Source organism: Leucoraja erinacea, chromosome 23, assembly GCF_028641065.1.
Source record: "Leucoraja erinacea ecotype New England chromosome 23, Leri_hhj_1, whole genome shotgun sequence".
NCBI classification, from domain to species: Eukaryota; Metazoa; Chordata; class Chondrichthyes; order Rajiformes; family Rajidae; genus Leucoraja; species Leucoraja erinaceus.
Genome location: NC_073399.1, coordinates 12,118,684 through 12,143,814, shown reverse-complemented (window position 1 = coordinate 12,143,814; position 25,131 = coordinate 12,118,684). Strand labels below are relative to the sequence as shown.

The 25,131-nt window shown below is 41.3% G+C and overlaps 1 protein-coding gene across 1 annotated transcript in view; it reads right to left on the bottom strand.

Moving 5' to 3' along the window:
- The window catches only part of cog1 (component of oligomeric golgi complex 1), a 30,819-nt gene extending 5,746 nt beyond the window's left edge, over positions 1-25,073 (bottom strand). Inside the window, 13 exon segments of the mRNA XM_055653888.1 lie at positions 2,515-2,624; positions 3,376-3,484; positions 3,597-3,724; positions 7,061-7,222; positions 11,474-11,620; positions 12,247-12,389; positions 12,392-13,046; positions 14,152-14,362; positions 17,105-17,261; positions 18,089-18,259; positions 18,465-18,646; positions 23,050-23,291; positions 24,512-25,073. Coding sequence (XP_055509863.1) covers positions 2,515-2,624; positions 3,376-3,484; positions 3,597-3,724; positions 7,061-7,222; positions 11,474-11,620; positions 12,247-12,389; positions 12,392-13,046; positions 14,152-14,362; positions 17,105-17,261; positions 18,089-18,259; positions 18,465-18,646; positions 23,050-23,291; positions 24,512-24,826 — 2,732 coding nt within the window. The 5' untranslated portion in view covers positions 24,827-25,073.
- Between the last annotated feature and the right edge of the window lie 58 nt (positions 25,074-25,131).

Genomic DNA, 25,131 nt, shown 5'->3' with positions numbered 1-25,131 from the left:
TCACAGTCGCTGCCTCAAAAAGGCAGCCAACATCATCAAGGACCCACATCATGGTGGCCAAGCACTCATCTCTCCGCTACCATCGGGTAGAAGGTACAGGAGCCTGAAATCTGTTACATCCAGTTTCAGGAACAGCCTCTTCCCCACAGCCATCAGGTTATTAAACTTGCCAACAAACAGACTCTGAACTGTAACAGCTATTGCACTTTATCTGTTTGTTTATTTATGTGTATATTCATCTGAACTGTTCTGTATTTATGCTTACAATATTCTGTTATGCTGCAGCAAAGCAAGAATTTCATTGTCCTATCTGGGACGCATGACAATAAACTCTCTGGACTTGACTTGAGTTAGTCATAGAGTGATACAGCGTGGAAACAGGCCCAACTTGCCACACCGGCCAACATGTATTCAAGAGAGTTAGATATAGCTCTTAGGGTTAACGGAATCATGGGATATGGGGAAAAAGCAGGAACAGGGTACTGATTCCGAATGATCAGCCATGATCATATTGAATAGCGGTGCTGGCTCGAAGGGCCAAGCGACCTACTCCTGCACCAACTTCCTATGTTTCTATGTCCCAGCTACACTGGTCCTACCTGCCTGTGTTTGGTCCATATCCCTCCAAACCTGCCCCATCCATTCAACTAAGTATCAAACGAACATGGGTAAGAAGAATGAACAAATTACTCCTTGGGGATATTAAAATGCCACTTAGTCAAATTAGTAAGCTACCAATTGTGTCTATAACGAAAAGCAGATTTTGCTTCTTTGCACCAGCTACAATTATTTCATAATTTATACTTGTGCCAGTTTGCAAGCTGGCAAACAGAGGATAAATCTTCATACCAAAAACAAACATGCTTGTAAAACCTAGATTTAGATGATTTATTGCCAAAAATACAGTCAATATGCTATTGAATAAGTTGCAATTTTACTCAATCCAAAACAAAGTTACAGCAACATGAACCTTTCACCTTAATGTGAGTTCTGCTCTTTCTTTAAGCACAAAAGAACAACTCTGCAACATATGTGCTATCTTCATGAAAGGTTATTGACTTGGAACACCTTTTTTCACTCTGCACTGAGTACAGAAAAAGTCCAGTCATCCATCATCTGAAGATCTGGCATGCTCTAGTAACCTGCGTCCCTGGATTTCTCAACTAGGTACGCTGATATTCTGATTTACTGTGGAGAACTTCCAGGTCCCACTGAACTGCGGGGATACCTCAATTACAACAAAACCCAAGGTAAATGCAAGTGTGCCAACATGTGCAAGTAAATTTTCATCATTATATAGTTAATTACCTGGCCACACAGCACATAAACAGGAACGGAGGCTCACCTTGTCTATGCTAGACCTTCTATGTCTTGTCACTTCGTGCTCATCTAGATAATTCTTAAATGTTGTGAGAGTACCAGCTTGACTGAAACCACCTCTCTGAGTGGAAAAAATAAATCTCAGATTCCTCTCTAATTGCTCACACTAAATCGGTGCCGTCTGGCTTTAGAGATCTCTGCTATAGGGAAAGGTTTCTCATTATCCACACCCTTGTAATTTTTATTTCTCTCTCAGCTTTCCCCGCCAAGCAAATCAAATCCAGCCTATCTGATCTTTGACAATAACAAACGTTCCTTCCCAGGAAGCATCTTAGTGCACCAATGCATTCTCACCACCCGTTCATATACTTCCTTCATATGGCAAATGCAAATACATGCAATACTGCATCTGTAGGCTAACCAAGGACTCTTTAGAGTTGCACTTTGACAATGCTCTTATATTTTAAGCATTCTTTCACACCTGTGCCGCAACCTTTACGGTTCTATGGACTTGTACACCAAGATTCACCTATTTCTCAGTAGCTCATGGGGCCCCATCATTCACACCCTGCAACACCCTGCCCTTAATAGACCTCCCAGAATGTAGCATCTCACATTTCCAGGATTAAATTCCACCCGTCATTGCTCTGCTCAGCTAGGCAGGTTATCAGTATTTTTCACTAACTCAGGACTATCATCGTTAGCAACACCACCACTACTTTTAGTTTCTGCAAGTTCATTACAACCCTGAACTGCTTCGGCTGGTTTTACATGTAAAAGATTTAAAAGAGTTGCAAGAAGTTAGAACTTCATCAATGGGAAAGTAAGCCTTAAAGCCCACTTTCAGCCATTGAAAGCACATTTCAGTCCATCACATGTCCGATACCAGATCATTTAGTGTATTTCTACCATTGTGGGTGTTATTTCTGAATTCCTGTCTCTCTGGTATTTTGCCGTTGCCAACTTGCCAGATCAACTTAACTAAGATGCATGGGAAAAGTGGAACTCTAATTTGAACAAAAAGTGACACGGTTCAAGGAAGAAACGAGACTTGTTGTAACCAATACGTGAGATAGAGTTGATAGAAATAGTTTGGTCGTATCTAACAACATCGTTGGATGACAGACACACTAATTTACAACAGTTAAACCCTACTGAGCTCTCGCCACACAAATGCAATAAGGATTTGTTTACCGGATCTGACTGGAAGCCAATGGCAAGATGTTATGAGGTTCTTGGGAGTTAAATATTGTACTTCTGCTGGTGTATTGTTTCTCTGTGCCAGTTAATAATCCAAAAAGCACCTGAAGAACAAAAGCGATTTTTCACATCGATACAACATTTCATTGCCAGGGTCACGACCAAGCGGAGAATGAGGGAAAGAAGCAGTTTGAAGTCAACAATGCCTTTACCTTGTGCACTGCAGATGTCTTGTTTTCTTTATAAATACTGATTACAAATTCAAAATGTTTTCAATATGTTCACTGCAGCCCTTCCTCGATTTGGCAGGTTTTACATTACAGCGATTTGATACAGTTGCAAGTTTCGTTTTTCAGTGATAGCAAAACAGGTCTTTAAGCACATTTTTTGGAATGAGATATTTATTTGAAAAATTTTAGGCATCAAAGGATAGGGAACATACTTTTGACAGAATGGGGATGATATAATGAGCTGGAGTTGACAAAGCAGCTGGAAGCTGCGCTCCAGATGTCTTATTTCACTATGTTTCAAGAGGATGGTTATGGCACACATCAACTGCAGCCTTCCAGAGAGCCTTGATCCCCTGCAATTCACGCATCGTTGCAACAGATCCATGGCAGACACCATCTCCATGGCCCTACACTCATTCCTGCAACATCTGGATAGAAGGACACCTACAATCAAACTCTTATTTACATTGACTATAGTTCTGCGTTCATAACCGCAATGCTAATCAAACCCATCTCCAAACTCCTGGGCCGAGGACTCTGCACCCTTCCCTGCCACTGGATCCAACCGAGGAGTGAACCAGAAAAATACAAAACATTAGATATCGGATTGCATTGTTCTACTTACTGAAGTCCTTTGAGAGAGCTTGCTCAGATTGTTGTTAAGATGTGGAGTAAAAACATCCAAATCAAATGGATCAATGTAACTCTCCAAAGTATCCACCACGTTTTGAACCCTAATTTAGTAAAAGCAGAGTGAAAATCAATCTCCCAAGATATTATACATGCGTCTTCAATACCAAAAGCTCTTGCATAAAATATACAGGCTTTTTCAAAAACGTTCCTTACCTTGGTTCCTGCTGATTCCTGCTGCTTTTCACCTCATCGATTCTGACTGTTAAAATTGAAACAAGGTACCTCAGATCAAAAAGCAGCTGCAAAGCTCTGTTCTGAGTTAAAGGGAACACGGAATCAGCCTGAAAAGCCAAGTGGCAGAAGTACCAGTTAGCAAATATACTTCATAGTTAGTTCAATAACATTTTATTAAAGTACTTTTTGATATTAAAAAATCACTTTGGAGCTTAAATACTTTGGATCTTAAATAAAGCTCTCTAATCACACTGCTGTTGGAAATAACAAGTGTCCAGCAATTTACCGTAGAAAAATACACAAACTGAAGGACCACCAAGGGAGATTTTATTCTACTAAAGAAGTGATATCGCAAACTGGTTTCCCTATCAATTCATGTGAATTGGCAAAAAAATGTTTAAAGCTGTAGATCTAAAAAAAATAGAACATAAACGGAGGAATAAAATAAATAAAAACATAGTAATCATCAGCACATACTAAAACATCTTTAAATGCTTCAGGATAAGATTGCAATTCAAAACAGTACGGAAAGCTTTGCCAAGGTAAGCAAGATTTGTCAATGCAAGGAGGAACTAGCAATTTCTGAATATCCTTGATCAAATCAAACAAAGAGAGATTACTCAAGGGCTGTAAAAATATTTTATATTTACTCTTTGATGTAGAAAAAGACGCTGGGTTTCAAAGCAATTTACTGAAATTGTGTGTATGCAGAAGACTCCGAAAATATTGACTTGCTTACCTATTTTCTTCTGGAATTTCTTTATCAAAGTATTAATTCTCCAGGGATGCTGCCTGACCTGCTGAGTTACTCCAGCACTTTGTGTCCTTTTCTGACATTTTAATTACTGTTTACTCTTCTAAATTGCACAATTTATAGTCCCAACCCACTCAAGCTTTCTTCATATATCAACCCCTTCACTTCAGGCATCAGTCTTGTGAACTTTCTCTACAATGTTTCAATTGTAAACATGTCCATCTTTAAATATGAAGACCAAATATGTCAACACTATCATTACTTTATGTTGCAAAGTCATTAAACATTGAGCAGTGAATATATGAATAAAATAGTCTTGGAAATGTCCCTACTTTTTCAATTCTTTACTGGAATTATGGCAGAAAATCAATTTTCACCCCCCAAAAAAAATTTCTACAGTGTTTTGACTTTATTATGATAAAACAAGAATTCTGAGCATGCTGATGTCCAGGAAGCACATGTCACATCAGCACAAAATCAACTAAAATAATCAGTCTTGCACTTTTGAGTTAACAGGCACAGCAAAAATGTAACTCCTTGTGCATGAGTTGAGGCAACCCAAAGAACAATTTTGTGATCCTTGGAAAAGGACAATACATACTAGACACACAAACCCTTCATACGGAGATCATGTTAGCAAAGAACTGTACTGAAATCTAGATTTCAATATTTTCTTTGTATGGAGGCATATCAGTGTCCTGTCAGTACCTATTGGATTACAGATATTAACTAACCAGACACACAAGGTATTACAAGGTGGCACATTGGGAAAGGGTAAATTTTAATACACTCCGGCCTGTTATTGTGGCCAAGTTTAAATGACTTGCAGTAGGTTGAACTTTGCGAACAACAATAAGTTGCAGCAAAATAATTACGCTCATAATTTTCAAATTAAATAGTCCTTGATATCTTTAGTATTTTCACAATTATTACCCAGTCAATTAAAATTTATGTGATTCAAAGTTTTCATTAAATCCTATCTTTCATTATTATTGAGTTTAGTTTAGAGATACAGCGTGGAAAAATGCCCTTTAGTCCACCGAGCCACGCCCACCAGCAATTACCGCACACAAACGCTATCCTGCACACACTAGAGACAATTTATAAATATACCAAGCCAATTAACCTACACACCTGTACGTCTTTGGAGTGTGGGAGAAAACCAGAGCTCCCAGAGGAAACCCATGCAGGTCATCGAGTGAAAGCAAAAACTCTGTAATTTTTGGCCACCTTGCTCAAAGCCCCCCTCCGCCGTATGCGTGTCGAGAATTTTTCCCGTCGATGAAAAATGACAGAGATATTAATGATTTTACAAAATTCCCCATTCTCTCTGCTGCTGGCCCCAGGGGGGAGGGACTATAAAACCAGGAAGTGGTGTGCCCCAATCAGTCTCTACAACATGGAGGTCTGAGCTCTGAATGACTGAACAAATGTCTACACAGCTGTGAGTAAGTACCCTTAATTTGGTTTGAAAATGAAAATATGGTTATGGTTAGTTTGAGGAAAAAAGCACTGCCTGCAAATGGTTGTTTGGGGGGGGTTTGGGTTGAGTAAAAAGGCATCTCTCTCTCTCTCTCTCTATCTATCCCTCTTTCTCTCTCTCTCTCTCTCCTCTCCCCCCGTCTCTCTCTCCCTTTCTCTCTCTCTCTCTCTCCCTCTCTCTCTCTCTCTCCCCTCCGTCTCTCTCTCTCTCTCTCTCCTCTCTCTCTCTACCTCGCTCCCCCTCTCTTCTCCCTCTCCCCCCCCCCCCTCTTGTGTGTGCGTGTGCGAGGGGGGGAGGGACCCTCTCCCCCCCTCCCCCTCCCCCTCCCACTCCTCTCCCCCCCCCCTCTCTCTCCCCCCCTCCCTCTCCCCCCCTCCCTCCCTCCCTCCCCCCCCCCCCCCCCTCCCTCTCCTCCCCTCCTCTCTCCCCCCCCCCCCCTCTCTCCCTCCCCCTCCCCTCCCCTCCCCATCCCCTCCCCCCCTCCCCCTCCCTTCCCTCTCTCCCCCCTCCCCTCTCCCACCCTGTCCCCCCTCTCTCTCTCTCCTCCATCCCCTCCCCCACCCTCCCTCTCCCTAAACCCCCCCTCCCCCCTCTCTCTCCCCTCCTTTCCCCTCCCCCACCCTACCCTCCCCCTCCCACCCCCCCCTCTCTCTCTCTCCTCTCCCTCTCTCTCTCTCCCCTTCCCCTCTCCCTCCTCCCCCCCCCCCCCTCTCCACCCCCCTCCTCTCCTCTCTCCCCCCCCAACCCTCTCCCCCCTCTTTTTCTCCCCCTCCTCCCCTCCCCCACCGTCCCTCCCCTAAACCCCCCTCCCCCCCACACCCCTCTCTCTTCCCCCTCCCCTCCACACCCTCTTCCCTCCACCCTCTCCCCTCTCTCTGCCCCTTCTCTCTCTGCCCTCTCTCTCTGCCCTCACTCTCTGCCCTCGCCCCCCCCCCCCCCCCCCCTCCCCAGATGTGACTGCATGTTGGGGGCTATGCGTCAGTAGATAGGGTTTTTATGGAGTAAAAGGAGCAAATTAATAATATTAATATAATATCAAGGGGGGGTAATTAGCGTGAGTGCGGGGGGGTAGTTAGTGTGTGCGACGCCGCATGCCGCCCACCCCCAGCCTCCCCCCCTCCCCTGCAACCACACGTTGGGGGAACAGACCCAACGGGTCTGCACTTGGTCTAGTACAAACTAAGATATTAAAAAAAACATCCATACCTTATCCGGGGTCATGGAACATAGAGTTTCATAACCAGAAAGCACCTCATTCGAACAAGCTTTCAGCAACTCCTGAAGCGTGACCTTAGGAAGAGCATGACCTCCAACCCGATTTATTTCTTGGCATAAATGAAAGAGAAGTGACTGAACATTCCAAGAAGGCTACAGAGGGGAAAGAAACAAAGGCGTACACAAATTAAATGCTGGGGTAATTTAATCACTTAAAAACAAATTTATGGTAGACAAGCAACAGTGTAAGAGATTTAGTATCAAAACTGCAAATGGCCATATGAACTTTAACATCATTGACTTCCATAGTAACTAATGCAAAATAAAAATAAATAATTTATTTCTAACTTCCAATATTGCGAATTAAAGAATAAAATATAAAAGATGAAACACCACCACTGGAAAAATGATTCATCAAATATAACTGTCACAAACTCACTGTGACTTTCCAACTCGCTTTGTATTTCAAAAAGGAGATTATATAAAGTGGGAGGACAGCTGCTGTAATTCAAAGAGCAGGTAAGAGAAATCGTTGAGGTGGATAATAATAGGAGACAGAGCAAACCAGAGGCGAACATGCGGCACTTAAATAATCGTCATTTCTATTCAGCTCTTTCGGTGCTTCGGTCAAATTCCCTACATTTATTAATCTGGTCAAAATGTGTGCATATCTCCTGTAATATATTTCTTGATTCTACCTACAATTTGATTTTTTGGAAGCAAAGCATGGAGAGGACGGCACAATTCTTGCATATCTATCATACCAAAGTAACTTGCCACCCTGACAAATGAATTGCATTAATCTGTACTCTCAGATTTGTGAGTTGTTGCAAACAATGCAAGGCAGAGGAATCAGAAGTAGCAGCTCAAAAATGTTGACAACATTTTAAATTTATCAGCGATATTTTTAAGTAGTGCAAAATGATACACACAAGGACAAATAAAGAGAACATACAAAGTTGTCAATAAATGATTTTTAAACAGCTCTGGATAACATCGAGAGTTCAACTGAAAGAGCAGCAATATTAAGTTGGAGGAGGAAATAACAAAATACACTGTGTGCCAGTTAGACTGCAGCTTGCCAGTTCTAGTTCACAAGAAAGTTGATTCAAGGACTGAAGGCAATGCTGAAACTAAGCACAAGGCTGATTCACAAGAACTGGGGTCAATTAATGAGCCAAAACTTGTCCGTTGCAATTTGTAGTAATTAATAATTAAGGGCAAAGGGGGATAAAATCCAGAATCTGACTTTAAATTATAATTGGGTTCCATTTAGACACTCATTCTGTTGCTCTTGGTAAGGAATATTTTCCTCTCACTAGGAATTAACAGCATTTTAACTTAACAAATAAATGGAGACAAAAATCTTGAGATTTTATTAGCTAAATATCAACAATTTCATTTTTACTATTCATGTAGAATTATCTCGCATTACCGAGAGAATTCTAAATGAATAGTAAAAATGAAATTGATGATATGTCGTGATATCTCCAAAGGCTCAGATAAATATGCAGTCAAAATGTATTACTGGGTGCATTTGTCACTATACAAGTTTAGCGTTCTTGCAAATCAAATTTATGCAGGTAGAACAGAGGAATAACTGGAAGAGGAAATCAGTATCAACATACAAACTTCTACGAATGAATATCCACTGAAATAAATCCAACAGGGGCCGGGGGTTGGAAGTACGGTATTCACTAATGGGAGTAATTACTCGTGTACATTGCAGTTCAATGTTAGGTGGAGTCAGGATTTAAGACTTTTCCACATCTACGGTGGTGATAGATTAGATTACAGACATCTGTGGTTTCAAGTTACCATGAGCACTACTTTTACAACCTCAGAAATAACCCAACAAGTTCTGGCAGCAGTCAAGTAACAGTTATATTTCACTATAAATAACACCTCTTTTGAAGGCCATGGACTGAAGTTTATTTGTTGACCATTTGTCCCCAAACAGATAATACATTGAGAACAGACAAATAATGATCTGCTTATCAAGAATTGAATGGTCCACACCCTATGCCACCTTTAGATGCATCTTGAATTCTGGGCCAAAAATGGCTTTAAATAACGTTATCATTTTATTTTTACAATATTAAATATATTTAATTTATTTGCACAGCAAAGTCCTGCTAAATTGTCTTTAAATGTGTTTGATTGAGTCATTCTATAGCCGATGATTCTATGGTAGCTTAATAACTACTTTCTTGGGAAGGAGGTAAGTAGTACAAGTTATTCAAAAATAACAGTAGAGCAAATCTAGTTAGTACTCAATAGAAGTCACGATAGCCCAGTACTTATGACTTGGAGATCCACAATAACTCTTAATGTTCTTTTAGAGATACAGCATAGAAACAAGCCCATCGGCTAACCGAGCCAGCGCAGACCAATGGTCACCCATACACTAGTTCTATGCTACAACACTAGGGTAAATTTACAGAGGCCAATCAACCTACAACCCTGCACGGAGTATGGGAGGAAACCAGGGCCCCGGAGAAAACACACCAGGTCACAGGGAGAACGCACAAACTCCGCACAGACAGCACCCATAGTCACGATTGAAGCCGGGTCAGTGGCACTGTAAGTCAGCAACTCTACCGTTGCGCTGCTGTGACGCCCTTGATGATTGGTCAATGACCTGCAAACCTGGCTCACAAATGGGGGAGAGAACCTAATGCAAAGGCCAGATCTTGTTTTGCAGACTGAACTACTTATCCCCTGCTTCTAAATAACCTTAGATCGGAGTTTGTTTGCAGCTACTTACGTAACATTAATTGCAAATAGATTGTGAAAATCTTGAAGTGTTCTTAACCAGGGCTTAGATACAATCAGATTTTAATTCAAAGGTTTCAAAGATCTTTTGTTGTCACATGTACCAATTAACGTACAGTGATATAGAATTGAACAAGGATGTTAAATAAAAATACATTTAGTAATATAACAGATGCAAAATAATGCCCACAGCACCAAAACCCTGACCCAAATTAGGACTTGTAGTTTTTTGGACTTCTTATTTGAAATGACTTGTCCACAAATAGGGAAAAACAACTTTAAAACAAATAATGTTGAGCTTCAGGAAAACCTGCATTAAGAACAAGCCTACCGTCATCTCCGGCGCATTCAATTTAATACGCTGAATATCATTCATAACAGAAAACATCCCTACAATTATGCAAGATGCATGGGAAGGAGCAGAAAATGGTGCTGGTAGTCCAGGGAAATAGAAAGAGACAAATAAACAACATCTAAATATTTGAGTACTACAAAACAAATAGGGATCTTAACTACCAATAAGATATTAATGATGATAGCAGTGATTGGTTATACAGGTGCACAACCTTTTATCCGGAGTTCCGGAAACCGAAAAACTCCGAAAACCGGCCATTTTTTCCAGGATGTCGTCTGCACACCAAAGCTCGCGTTTGGCGCCAAACTTGATCCGAAACGACCCACGGTCAACCCAGGTCTGTACTACTGTAGCGGCTGCCTCCTCCCCGGAGACCGGGGAGACACTTAAACATCTGTAAATCATTGCTGAAATGTTAGTCAGTTAGTTTGGAGGGCTTTTTAATGTGATGGGGGGGTGAAGGGGTAAACTTTAATTCTTAGTCCCCTACCTGGTCGGAGAGGCGGGGAGCGGTCAATGCCTTACCGGGTCGCCGTGCAGTAAGCTCCGCAGCGCTGGGGCTGCGGGCGTCCGGCCACCAGCGGTGCCGGTTGTAGCTCCGACCCCGGCAACTCTACCCCTGGCTGCGAGGCGCTCCAAATCCACCGCCGCCCGCGGCCGGACGCCCGCAGCCCCAGCTCCGCGAATGTTGGGAGTCGGAGGCGTCGCAGCGCTGGGATACCAGCGGGGAGCGGGCAATGCCTTACCGGGTCGCCGTTCAGTAAGCTCCGGAGCGCTGTGGCCGCCGACTCCCAACATTCGCGGAGCTGGGGCTGCGGGCGTTCGGCCGCGGGCGGCGCTGGATTTGGAGCGCCGCGCAGCCAGGAGCAGAGTTGCCGGGGTCGGAGCTCCAACCGGCGCCGCCCGCGGCCGGACGGAGCCCCCAACTCCGCGATGTTGGGAGTCGCCGACCAGGTAGGGGACTAAGAATCAAAGTTTCCCCCCCCCCCCCCACATAAAATCCCTCCAAACTAACTGACTAACATTTATGCAATGATTTACAATGATTCCCCGGTCTCCGGGGAGGAGGCAGCTGCTCCAGACTTTTCAAGCCGCCCGCGCTACCTTCCTAATCTACGCTAAAAATCTTCCATTCGGAAATACGAAAATGTCCGAAATCCGACAAGTGTCTGGTCCCAAGGCTTTCGGATAAAAGGTTGTGCACCTGTACAAGTTTTGTTTTAAATGGTAGAAAACAAATTATTTGAATGTGAAGAACAAACAGCCATTCTAACCTGCACTGGAAGACGAATTTTGGAGGTCACACTATTCCCAGCCTCTGTTTCCTCTTGAATTTCAATTTCATCCCAGCTCGTGGCTGTGGATAAAATGGCTCCAGTTGTACAAGAGTGCAATGTTTTGGTGAAATGGGAAACTAGAGCCTTAAAAAGAAAAATAATCAATGAAAAAGTAGAAACATAAAATGACTAGTATTGGCATAAAACGACAAGAACTTATTTACAAGAGTGTTTTTAATATAGCAAACATCCAAAGTTACAACAAAAAAGTATCAAATATTCTAACTGAACTTGGGTGAAGCACTAGATTGTAAGGAACATGTTTCAGGGGGAAAGAGGTTGCATAGCAGACATTTTATTTTTCAAATTCTACATCTAACAATTCTAATGAACCATAAAACACAAAATGAAATTTCCCAAAATTTAAATGTGATACCTGTATTTTAGGAATATCAAAGCTAATTTGCAGAATAATCTTCAAAAAATTGTGGCTGAGAAGTAGACAAGGCAGGCATAACTGCAGGAGAGCCGTCACAGTAGCAACTATTTACAAATAGCGGTAATTTGCAGAAATGCTTTACAAAAGTGGATAGAAGTGTCCTGCAATTGATCAAATTTGTGGAAATCTTTCCTAACTTAGATTATGCTTTTTAAGCACAAGTAAGAAAACTCAAATCCACAGAATTTGCCTTGCAAATTTTAATTCTCTTCATCCTCAGCACTGTAAAATTCACTTTAAAAAAACAAATATCAGGTAAAAGTAGACTGACCTTTGATATGGCAGCGTTCCAAATTCCATAAGCACTCGTGCTCTGTTGCAACAGCTGATCCTTTATTTCCTGCCATTTAGCCTGTGCTGGCTTCACTTCTTGCAGTTTCTCTTTGCCCAACCTCTTAACAGGACGGAGCTCACACATACAAGATCGTTACCACTTGACTTTCCCAAAATGCATTGTTTGAGATGAGGGCAGAGTTCTCCTATTGACTGACATAATCTGGCCATAAAAAGGACGGCGTTGAGATTACAATCAGTGGGAGAGTAAGTACAGTTTTGCAATCTCCCTTCTGCCATTTTAAGCTCTGCTCTCACGCAGTTCAGAATGTAGTGTACACAGGAAAGGCACTGTGTCTGCAGCATGGCTTCCACCTTAGCGTTATCAGCGTACCTATCAAATGCAGAATTCTGTAGTTGCGAAGATGAGTAGCTATTTACATTGTCCTTTACAGCAGTAGCAGCTGGAGGAAGATACATTATTAAATCATCTAGTTTAACTTTTAATTTGGAATCAAGTGCCGAACAAAAACTCTGAACACAAAGTGTAAGAGCTTGAGCCTTCATAGAAAGTCCACTCTTTACAAAGTGACTACGATTATTAACACTGACCCAGGCAGTGTCTGGTAAAAGATCATTATTGCTCTCTGACCAAAGGTATGCAGCAACATTGTATTCAAACTCAACAGGTTTAATCGTAGTAGCTCTGGTGTTCTTGGTCTGAAGCTCCTGTAGAGCTGAAATCAAGAGCTGTTTGGAACTGCTTGAGATGGATTCCACACCTTCTTTTGTCAGTGCCTGGAGAAAAGAAAAGTATTCACATAATGCGTCCTATCGAACCAAATTATCCAATTCTCAAATACAGTGTTTCCTTGATATTCACATTTTAAACTGTTAAATAAGAGAAACATCAAAATTACTTTGATTTTGGTTTCAGTGGCAACAATAATCCAGATTAATACAAGGGCTCCTAACAAAGTAAACATCCCTCTTTGTAAGGGAAAGAGGATCAAATAAACATCATGCAGAAGCCAAAACGCATGAATTATAAAAATAAAAAAAACTTGGGGAGCTGGGAAGAAGAGACAAGAGGTAAATGGCTGAGCCCTCATTGTGAGACAGGACAATAATGGAAGCAGGAGTGGAGTAAAGTTACAGCAAGGGAGAAGGTTACAGCGGCAGGCAGAAGCAAGGCCGTGGGCACTGCAAAAACACAAAGACTATTTTTAAATTGAATAGTCAGAGAAATGAATGGTATAAGTCCTGTAGAAAGATAGAAGGCCAGATGGAAATACATTGAAACTGCCTGTCCAGAAGTCAGAGAGGGTTTTAAGCTCAAATAGTCTGAAAAGAAGTGCAGCCAGTCCATGCTGAAATTAAGACGAAGGCAATATGGAATAGAAAGCTCAGCTTGATGTCAAATATGTCACCAAGATAATGGAGACATTTGCCCAGGCAAAAGATGGCAGCCCATGTTTGTGATAATTTGTTCGACTACTTCAGAATATGTGCAGACTTTTATCCGATTAAGCAGGTACCAGGTATTTTTTAATGACATACCATATTTGCTGGAATTTAGTAATAAAAAAGGGAAATAATACAAAATTCTTGATTTGACTTTTCAAACGCTAGCAAATACAAACTAAACATTAGTTCTCCCAGCTTGAACAAGTGAGAGCCATTCAGTTGCTCAAGATTCCACAATGGGTGGAGTTTATTCCTTTTGTAGGTCAGATAAAGACATGCAAACATTTTTAAAGATAGAACATTTGTGTTTTGAGTAATGAAAAAGACATGGTAAACTGATTTTTTTTTTTAAATAGGAATTATTTGCCAGGATTGTCATTCAGTTTGAATGCTAATGTATCAAAGTTTGTTAGGCCAAACATGGATAATATTCTACCTGTAATCTGTCAAGGAAGAGCTGCTGAAGAAAATCTTCCCAGAAAGAGAAAGGCTTCTCCAAGAGTCGGCAACAAACAGTTTTCCAGTTCTGATATATTGATTCACTCGTGAGGAGTTCCCATACTGCATCTCGGATTGCAGCAAGACCCTTCATAGTTTTCACGTAGATCAGCAGATTCCCAATTCCCATTTTTATGTCATCCTTACACCTTTAATAAAAGTGAAAGTTTTTAGAAAATCTTTATTACAAATTCCCACAAAGCCTATGCTTAATTTCCCTATCCTACTTCCCCACAAACACATTTTTGCCAAAAAAAGTCAATATCTGAAATATGACTATACCAATATTCACCATTCCATTTTAGTTTGACTATCATAATACAAATAGTCTGACTGTGAGTGGTCTTTGAGGAAAAGTGTTGATCAAAAACAAACACATATTTAAAAAAATCCACGTTTGCAGTGCTGATTTACAACTAAAAAGTATAGATGCTATATAGGTCTTATAAAAAGCATATACGTTGCTATAAGATAAGATAGTAACAATGTAAAAAGAAGTAAGAGTTTATTTTTGTGTACATTTCCACGTCACAAGCTACCCATTCACTGTGGTTGGTACAGCTACAAGAGCTGCCATCTCTTTAAATGCTGACCTCCAGTGGTGTCTTTGTGGAGTTTGCATATTTTCTCATTGATATGTGCAGAGCCATGCTGTGTAATGCTGATCAGCCATTGCCTTTCCAAATTAACATAAATCTTATCCTTTAAGATATTCTCCAATGACTTCTCTATCAGTGAAATAAGACTCATTGGCCTGTTAATACTTGGTTTACCCCTAGTCTTTACCTAAATAAACAAGCAGTATTCACTGTCTTCCAGTTTTCTGAAACTTCAACTGTGGGTAACAAGATACTATAATAGCTATCACTTCCCCAACTTTCTCCCTTGCTTTCCATAGTAACCCGAGATTGATCTCAATGGACCATGGAGATTTATCCAAAAATCTAAAAACTCCTGCTTCTTAAAATTAACCTGCTACTGATTATTCAAGTAGACCTCCCTGAACTCACTACCTTCAAGTCCCTCTTTTTTGGTGAGTAGATGAAAAGTATTCATTTGGGGTTTCAATGACATCACCTGGTTTCACATATATATTATCTATTTGGTCCTTAAAGGGACCCATTCTTTCCCTTGTTACTCCCTTGCTCCTGATATACTCATAGAATGTCTTGGTTGTTAATCCTACTTGACAAAGTTTTGTTTTTGTCCTTATATATTTCCCATATTCTCTCTTCCTGCTCTATACTCCTCAGAAGACTCCCTTGATCCCAGTCGCCTGTACCTACCACGTTTCACCTTTTGTATTTCTTCCCCAAATAAATCTTCAATGTCCTTTGTCAACTAACATCCCATAATGTTGCCATCTTTTGCTTTGACCATTATAAAGACATGCTGGCTTTTTCCAAAAGATTTCCATCAGCTACATCAGTTTACCGCAAAATGTTCTTTCACAAGGGCTTCTCCTGTGTTAATGGAATTAACATTCTCCCCTAATTCAAGAATTAATTTGAGGACCAACCTGATCTCTTTCATAACAATCTTGAAACATAGAGAATTATGGCCACTGTCCCCAAACTTTTGTGAATGCACTTAACAAACTCCACTATATCGAAGCTCCAGCACTAAGGCAATCCCCGAAAGTTAAAATTCCGTAAATCCCTACCACCATAACCCTAATTTTATTCACCTTTCTGCAATTTACTTACATCTATTTCTCTAATTACTGTGGACTACTGTGGGTGGTGGCTATAGTACAAACTCAGCAAAGTGACCACCCTCTTCCATTTTGAAATACTTCCCATAAGAAACTACTGCCATTGTGTTCTCTCTCATTAATAGGTGGACTTTCCCTCCTTGTTTGCATTATTCTCTGTCATGTCAGAAGCTTCTTTACCCCTGAATGATAACCTGTTAGCCCTGCCCTCCCCTCACTTACGTTTCCCTCAACATCACAATTACACATGCCGACCAGCATACCATCACAAAAAAACCCACAATAAGTTTCAGAAAAAAGCTTATACTCAAATTTTGGAAAAATGCTCCAATACAAACAATAAAAATGTGGATTTCAAACGTGTTCGAAACACTACACCTAGAAGAGATGAGACCCCTCCTAGCAGGCAAAGCAGACCACTTCCAAAAGACGTGGTCTGCATTTATGAAACTATTACAAGCATAAGGTGCAATAGTAATTTAAAATATAAATGGTATCAGGATCTGGTAACGGGGGGGTATAAAATAAAAAAATTAAAAAAACACAGTTGGTATATCGTTTTTTGCGGAGTTTTGTGTTATAATAGAGCAATTGTTTTTTTCTTTTTTTTCCTTTTCTTTCTAGGGTCTATTTTCTTTCTTTACTTCCTTCTCTAACCTCTTCCCTAAGGGGCTTTCTTCTCCCAACACGTTCCTGCACCGTCACGATTCTTGCTCACTTTCCTTACTTCTTTTATTTCTACCGTTTTTTAAAGCCCGAAAAACGAAGTGGTACAACAAATGTAATAACATATATGTGATGTGTATTACTGTAATTTACTGTACTTCTAATAAAAATAAAATATATATTTTTTTTAAGTTTCAGAAATTCATACACTAATTTTAAATAGTTCTGAATAATCAAACATTGCTAGGGACTCAAGATAAACAAGGACACATCCGTAGCTGTGTTTGGGAGAGGAATGCAGAGGAAGAAGGTAGCTAAAGGCAAGCAGTCAGTAAAGACAGGCAGATGCTCTCAGTCGTAGAGATGAAGAAATCTACAAACATTTGATTTCAAAGGCAATATTGACAAGCCATTAAAAAGCAATTTATTTCAATGACAACAGCTTCTATTCATAATACAATATATTACATATATATATAATACAAATAATAACCGAAACCCAATTTCTTACATGTTGATCCATTGTTGAAGAGTGTCTCTCAAATAATCATGGGTTATTGGATGAGCAAGGGTCCTTAGAGATGGCTGAAAATTCACAATGGAAGGAGGCAAATATTTGAACCAACTCTCAGATTTCACCTCTTCTTTTAACACTGTGATTCCCTTTTCTGCACAGATTAATGAAAAATATGTTTAGTTACCTTTGCTCAGACAGTGAATGCAAACACATTCTCATTAATAATACATGCTGGCTAGCAATGACGTTTAAAATCACATAATGACTGTTAAAGCTAAAATTCTCACACAAACAAATGTTTCAACATGACATTAAATCTGATGCTGCATTAGATCTTTGCTCAACATGTTTAAGCAATCACCTGCAAGTTTTGCTAGTGACTCGTATGCATATCTCATGCTGCTAAACCCATTTATTGGTGCTGCTATTCCTTTTATAGTCAGCCAAGCAATCAGTTTTTAATGTGAAAATCCAGGAACTGAAAAAACACTGCACAATTTATTTTCAAACAAACAAATAGTTAACAGGAGCAACCACAGATATTTCTGTGTTCCTCTCCCCCATGGGCAATCCCTTGCTACTTTCACCATTTTAGCCCAAGATCATGATCGTAGAACTTAATCTATATGACTTAATATGACACCCCATGTAAACATTTATTACTGATTCTTTGGAAAAGTTATCTAACACTAATCGACTGGAACAGAGAACCTTTGCAATAACCTGATCCGATATTGTATGATATTACTCTCACAGCACAGCATATTGAGGAAATTTTACATCAAAGTAGGTACTCTTTCTTGTCATTTACAAAACAAGGCAAGGCTACTTCCCATTCAGAATTAATTTAATTCATAATTTTTAATTTCTATCGACCAATACTCTCGATACAGAAGGAAGCAAAGGCCAAGTTCCCTTCAACAAACACAATACACGTCTGAAGACAAATGCAACTGAAATTTACAGACTAGCACATACCTGCCGCAGACTCATTTGTAATGGATTCCAAGGTTGTAAAGAGAAGGCCACAGGTTAGTGTAGAATCTGGTGCTTTTCCGTGACTTGGGGTGTAAAATACAGCTTGAGCCTGATACATTGTGGTGGCTAGCAGTTCAACCAATGAACACACCTGTGCCTTGATACCAGCTCCTAAAAACATTGCAAAAATAAGCTCAAAATGTGGTCCAGCCTTCCAATCTTTGAACTACTTCTACTACTTAAACAAATGTAAAACAGAATTCACTATCTTTTGATATAAATACCACTAATCGTAATAAGCAACACCTTCCCCTTTCATTTATCCAGAGGTTAGAATCAAACAGGCAAATGAAATGGGAGCAAAACTGGTACGCACCATGCTGTGGTTGGTTCAGTAACTGTTGAATCGCTGATTTCCTAGCCAGAAGAAAATCAGCGAGAGCTTGGCGTGGTGAGCTGTCTTCCAGTAGGATAATAGAACAGAGAGCCTCTGCAATAGCTTGGTCTGATACTGCACGGCCTTTAAGAAGTGTTTTACTTTCATGCAAAATGGACGATCTACATTACAAAAATAGAGAGTTAAGAAACCATATTCCTTCCATCATAGGACAAAATAAAGTCTGACCACACAATTTATAACTTGGTAAATTCAATAAAACAAGCGTTTTTAATCTTCCATACACTGTGGAAGAACGTGAATGACCAATGTCCGATAACATGGATATCTCCAAAATCGTCGTACCTGAAAAATTCAAATAATTTATGAAAATGTTCACAAATCTTTGAAAATGAACGAGATGGGCACGTCACAATTGCTCTGCTGTATTCCACACGCTGCAAGTGAAGTTACCCCCCACCACAGGTTTTTCGCTGTGTTCCACGTGCTGCGAGTAATGTCACTCCCCGACCACTCCCCCCCACTCAGGCCCTGAAGCCTGCATGAAGCCTGAAGCTTGCAGCCATCAATGGGAGCGTTCGGGAATCAGCCCTCCTCTGTGACGACCCCTCCCTCCCCCCCCCCCCCCTCCCCCCCCCCCCCCCCCCCCCCCCCCCCCCCCACGGCTCTGGATTGAAGCCACTGGTCCTTTGGTTGACGCCTGCCCCGCTGCCCGCTCCCTTCCTCCTCTTCTCCCCCCCTCTCTCCCCCTCTCTCTCTTCCCCCCTCCTTCTGTCTCTGCCCCTCTCTCTCTACCCCCCCCCCCCCCTTCCCTCTCTAGACGCGCCTGCGAGTTAGCGGCTATGCGTCAGTGGATAGGGCGGGGATGGGTTAAAATAAGCCAATGAACAATATTAATATAATATCAAAGGGGGGGGGGGTGGTGGTTACAGTGTGTGTGTGTGTGTGTAGGAGGGTGGTTAGTGTATGTGTGGGGTGGTTAGTTTGTGTGTGGATGGTTAGTGTGTGTGTGTGTGACCGGCAGGCCCCCCCCCCCCCCCCCGGCGCGCGTAAGGGGATGGGACCCAACGTGTCCCAATTGGTCTAGTATACGTTAAAACTGTTGTTGCTCTTTGCTGATCATGAATTAAAGGAACTTTCAACTTGCATCCATTATTTATTAGTAGTTTCAATTTCCATTTGTGCAACACATACTTGTCTTTTGCTAACATCAGTTTAGTGGTTCTATTTTGACTCCACTATCAACAGTGTAAAATTGCTTGCCATTTCCTACCTAAACGATTGTATTCATGCTAAAACTATTACATTCATAGCAAATGTAATGAAATTAGAAGCCATATATGTGCCTAATCCCTTACATAAAAAGATGGAGAATTTGTAATGGAAATATTCCACAAATGAAGATAGCCCATGTGTCGTCAAAAGATGCCAGAGAAATTGGATCTTTAAAATAGACGTTTCATGAGTTAGGAACAAGTTCTAAAAGTGGGCAAAATAATCCTCTAAACTTATTCTGGGCCTTAATGCAGCCCATGAGCTATTAACCTATGTTCTGTATTCTGTTTCTGTCTCAGTATTATTTCCTGAGGTCATTGTGATGTGCAATTTTACCCAAAACTGTGCATACCTGTTTGTCAGAGTACAGCAAATATTCACTAGACCAGTTGCACTGGTGGTGTTAGCTTTTAGTTCAGTTTTCAGAGATACAGCATGGAAACAGGCCATTTCTGCCCACCGAGTCCAAGCCGATCATCAATCACCCATTCACACCAGCTTTATGTTATCCCATGTTCGCATCCACTCTCTGTATAGGGGCACTTTCCAGAATCCAATTAACCTACAAACCCACAAGACTTTGGGATGTGGGAGGAAACTGGATCACCCGGAAGAAACCAGTGAGATCACAGGGAGAACGTGAGGTCTCTGGCGCTGAGGAAGCGTCTCCACCAGCTGACCCACCTTGCTGCCCACATGGTGAGAAACAGATGCTGCACCTCTATTCTCTTGAGTTCAAAAGAATGAGAGATAACCTCGTTGAAATGTACAAAATTGCAAAAAGGATATTTAAAAGGTAGCTAAGGAGTTTAGAACTGGATGCCACAGTCTCAATCAAGAAGTCCATTTAAGAATAAATGAGAAAATATTTGTTCAAAAGGTGCTAAACCTACACGAGGAGGTTCACTCATTAATTGTGACCAAAATCACAAATAAATTTTTGGTTATTAAAGGAATCAAGGGTTTTGAAGGTAGTACAGGAAATGGTGACGGAGTAGAAGAATGGCCATAATCTAAGGGTTGAATGTCATATTTCTCTTCTACTGGCCTCACTATTTTCTTTATGGGGAGAGGAGTTGGTGGAGGATCAGAGTGACAAATAGATTAAGCGCACTGCATAGTTTGAGTGTGTTATAGATGAGTAGGGAGCGAGAGAAAGAAACAACCTTATCAAATAGGCATGAAGTAAGAAGTAGGAATGGAGGTTGAAATGTGATTTTGAATAGTATTTCTCTATATAGAAAGGAAAGGATCATAAGTGTACTGGACAATGTGTTCTATGATCTATGAAGAACAATGAAGTAAGGTAATGCCCTTTGGCAGCAAAATTTCTATGTGCATTAAATATTTACAAGGCCGTGGATCATTTTCATTCACAAAGCCCCTGACAGTTAGGATGCCAGAAAATAGAATAATGTACAATACCAAACACATCACAAACGAAGTTTAACTATATAGAAATAGTTCAAAAGCTAACCATACGACAACAATCAACAACAATCAGTTTTATTCGTCACATTGCACATAAAGTGCAAGTGAAATGAATTTGTTAGTTATGCACCATGAGTTAGTAATTGTGTTCGGACTGCGATATGTCATTAAGTGTATTATGTGTACTCTCAAACATAAAGGACATCGTTTACCCATCTTTAAAATCCAAAATTTCATCATGAAATCAAATTAGCTGATTCCGATTAGTTTTGAACAACGGGACTAAAGAAACTAATTAACACAATTGTAAAATGAACAGACAAGAGACTGCTGGAATCTATCAGCTACAGGAACTCAATGGGTAGAGAAGCACCTGTGGATGGAAAGGGATGGTCGATGTTTCAGGGTCAAAATTCTGCAAGAATTGTACAAGTTTTCAGTAAAATATTAAGCTAATTAATCCTCTAATTCAAGGCATTATCCACAGATCCATGAATGGCTAATTTTCATAAGCCCCGAAAGGATTCAAATTACAATTTAGCATACATGCTCATTTGTACAGTTTTCGATATTATCTTGCAGAGGATATCAAGCATGCCTTTAGGATGTAAGACAAGGTAAAAAGTAACACCACACTTCAGTAACCTAATGCTCACCTCTGGCATTCCATTAACCATTCAAAAGAGTATATCTGTAAAGCAGGTTACAGGTTTACAGATGACATTAAATTCTTTAACTTTAGCCAACTGATTTTTTTCCTGTCTACGTTTACCGCATACATTTCATCCCTATTTCTGCTTGCCATCCCCTTTCATTTCCTCTGTGTACGGTTTGGCATACTGGTTGTATCCCAGTCTAGTTTAGTTTAAAGACAGCACGGATACTGGTATTTCGGCCCATCGACACAGACCACTGATCACCCTTTCACAACAGTTCTATGATATCACTCTCTCGATATCTACCTACACATTCAGGCAACTTGCAGAAGCAAATTACCCTACGAACATGCACAGTTTTGGAGTGCGAGGGGGAAAAATGGACCACCTGGAAGAATCCCATGTGATCACAGGGACAATGTGATAACGCCACATAGACTGCACCCGAGGTCAGGATCAAACTGGGGTCTCATGTCACAACTACCAAGCATCTGAAAAAAGGAGAGTTCTGACTGGAACAATATTAGCAACATTATGCTGCACAAAGTGCTTGCAGCTTAATCCTATCCCACCAGCTTGGTCGTTGCTGCAGCCCGAACAAGATCTCCCATCTCACTTTAGATCTCTCCCCTCTCACTTTAAGCGTATGCTCTCTAGATTTAAAATCTTTTACTACGGGGAGAAATATGGTAGAAATAAGGAAATTAGTACACATTGAAATAAGGAACTGCAGATGTTGGTTTACCAATGAAAGAAACAAATTACTGGAGTAACTCTGCGGGTCAGGCAGCATCTCTGGAGAATCTGGATAGATGATGTTTCAAGTCGAGACCCTTCTTCAGACCCTGGTGTAAATAACAATAAACTGACACAGTCCATAAGAAATCCCAGATTTCTCAGCTGATGCAACAGTAAACATCCCTTGTGCCTCCACGTTCTCAACTATTCGAATTTCACCACCACCCCCACCTTTTTTTTAGTATCCCACCCATTATGAAATCTTAAATAAAACAATATTCTTAAAAGGGTAGCAATTTCACAGTAAAATTAAAAAACCTTTAGTGGAAGGTGAGATCAAAGCTTACTTGCACTACTGCTCAAGCACGTCAAATTAGAATGAAATAGTATATTTTGTGCCAGTAATACATTACTAATGAATGGCACGATAAAGGAAAATGTTTTTTTATTCATAACCAGCTAACCTGAAGTGCCCTGCTGTTACTTGTCGTACAAGGATGGGAAAGCGTGCCAGGACAGGGCTGTAATGGGAACGTGAGGAGTCCAGTTGGAGGATGCTATGAATGTGGCAGCATAACAAGTACATCTGAGTAGCATAGAGATAATGCGATGATTCTAAGGCACTCCAAATCTTCTCTGGCATAGTCAAGAGGAGTTTAATCTGCACTGCCATACTGTAGAATTTCTCCTGTGGTTGCTGCTGAACCTGAGGCAAAAATAAACAAAACAAAATCAATATCTGCATTTTACATTACTGGTACAAATAACAATCTGAATATCATATTTTCTGGGAAAACAATAACCTATTTTAAACATTCCTGATACAAATTCACCAGCTGTGTATTCACCAGATTTTACTTTTGCTCATATCTATTCCAGTTAATCACAGACAAGAAATCTTAAAACTAGCTTTCCTGATGCCCCATGAACCATCTCTGAACCGTAAATAATTATATATAAATTATAGCAGTGTTGTCCCATAAATACATTTCCCAATTTAATACTGCAGAACTATTGTCACTCTGATATATTACTGCTATATGAAATTGTGTTGTTAAATCCAAAACCTCTCTGCCTGAAGAGTGATCCCAACTTCATTGAACGATATAGAATTTCTTGATTTATTGTGCATGTATTTATTGTTGTTGTTTAATTTAATGTACCTGTAAATCTACAGCGAGAACTTTCCTCGTTCCGGCTCCTATCTGGTGCACATGACAGATAAACATATCTGATTCTCAAAGAATCACTAAACCGCTGTCAAGACAGATAATACTCATACAGCACGGAAATAGGCCCTTCAGCCTAACTTGCCCAAGCCGACCAAGATGCCCATCTATGCTAGTCCCACCTGTCCACATTTGACCCATTTCCCTCAATTTATTACCTGTCCAAATGTATTTTAAAAGTTGTTATAGTACCTACCTCAACTGCCTCCTCTGGCAGCTCGCTTTATATACCCACCACCATCTATGTGAAAAAATTGTTCCTCAGATTACTATTAAGTAAAAGACCGTGCATTCACCCGGGCTTGTCCGCTCATGATCTTACACATCTCCACAAGATCACCCCTCAGCTTACTCCTGTGCTCCAAGGAGGAGAGTCCTAGCCTACCAAGTCCTGGCAACATCTTTGTAAATCTCCATTCACTCTTTCCAACTTAATAACATTCTTCCTATGGCAGGAACATCAAAACTGAACACAACACTAAATGCGGTCTCACCAAGTCTTGTACAACTACAACACAATATCCCAACTTCAATGCTTAACACACAAACTGATGAAGGCCAATGTACTGAAAGCCTTCTTGACCACCTTATTTACTGTGACAGTGTGAGGTGTATGTAGATGGAGTGGAATGGAAGGGAGGTATTCGTTGGAGTGGAATGGAAGGGGTCAGGTCCACGGTGGATGTTGGACACCGACCTGGTTGCGGCGGGCGGAGGGGGCGGCGGCTCTGCCGGCGGCACTCGGCTTGATCCTGGTGCAATACTCGAACATCTCCTGCACCGACGACACCACCTTGTCGGCGCACAGCCGCATGTCGGCGATGGTGTCGGCCGCCTCGATCAGGTCGCGGTATCTCTCGCCCACCATCTGTCGTAGCTCTTCCTTTTTGTGCTCGATCTCGGAGCGGACCCGCCGCTCCACCTGCCGGATCTCCTCGGTGCTGTAGCGCTCGAAGAGCGACGCCGTGTCGTGGATGTCGCTGACGCGGAGGCTCTTGGCAGGGACGGCCATGGCTCGGCGGGACGGAGGCCGCTGGGGAACCCGCGCCCGAGAGGGAAGATGGTCACCGCTCCCTGGCAGTTAGAGAAGGACGGTCAGACGGGCCCGAGCAGCAGACCCGGGACCACCATAACACAGGACGGCGGCGAGCGGCAGCATCGTATCAACCAAAGATTGGTATCAACAGCGGCCTGTGACGGAAGCCGTCGCCGAGCGGAGACGTGGCTCCACGGGGAGGGACTGTGTGTGGGGGGAGGGGAGTGCGCATGCCCGGGGTGGACGGCGCCCACGGACAGCGCATGCGCGACACTCAAGCC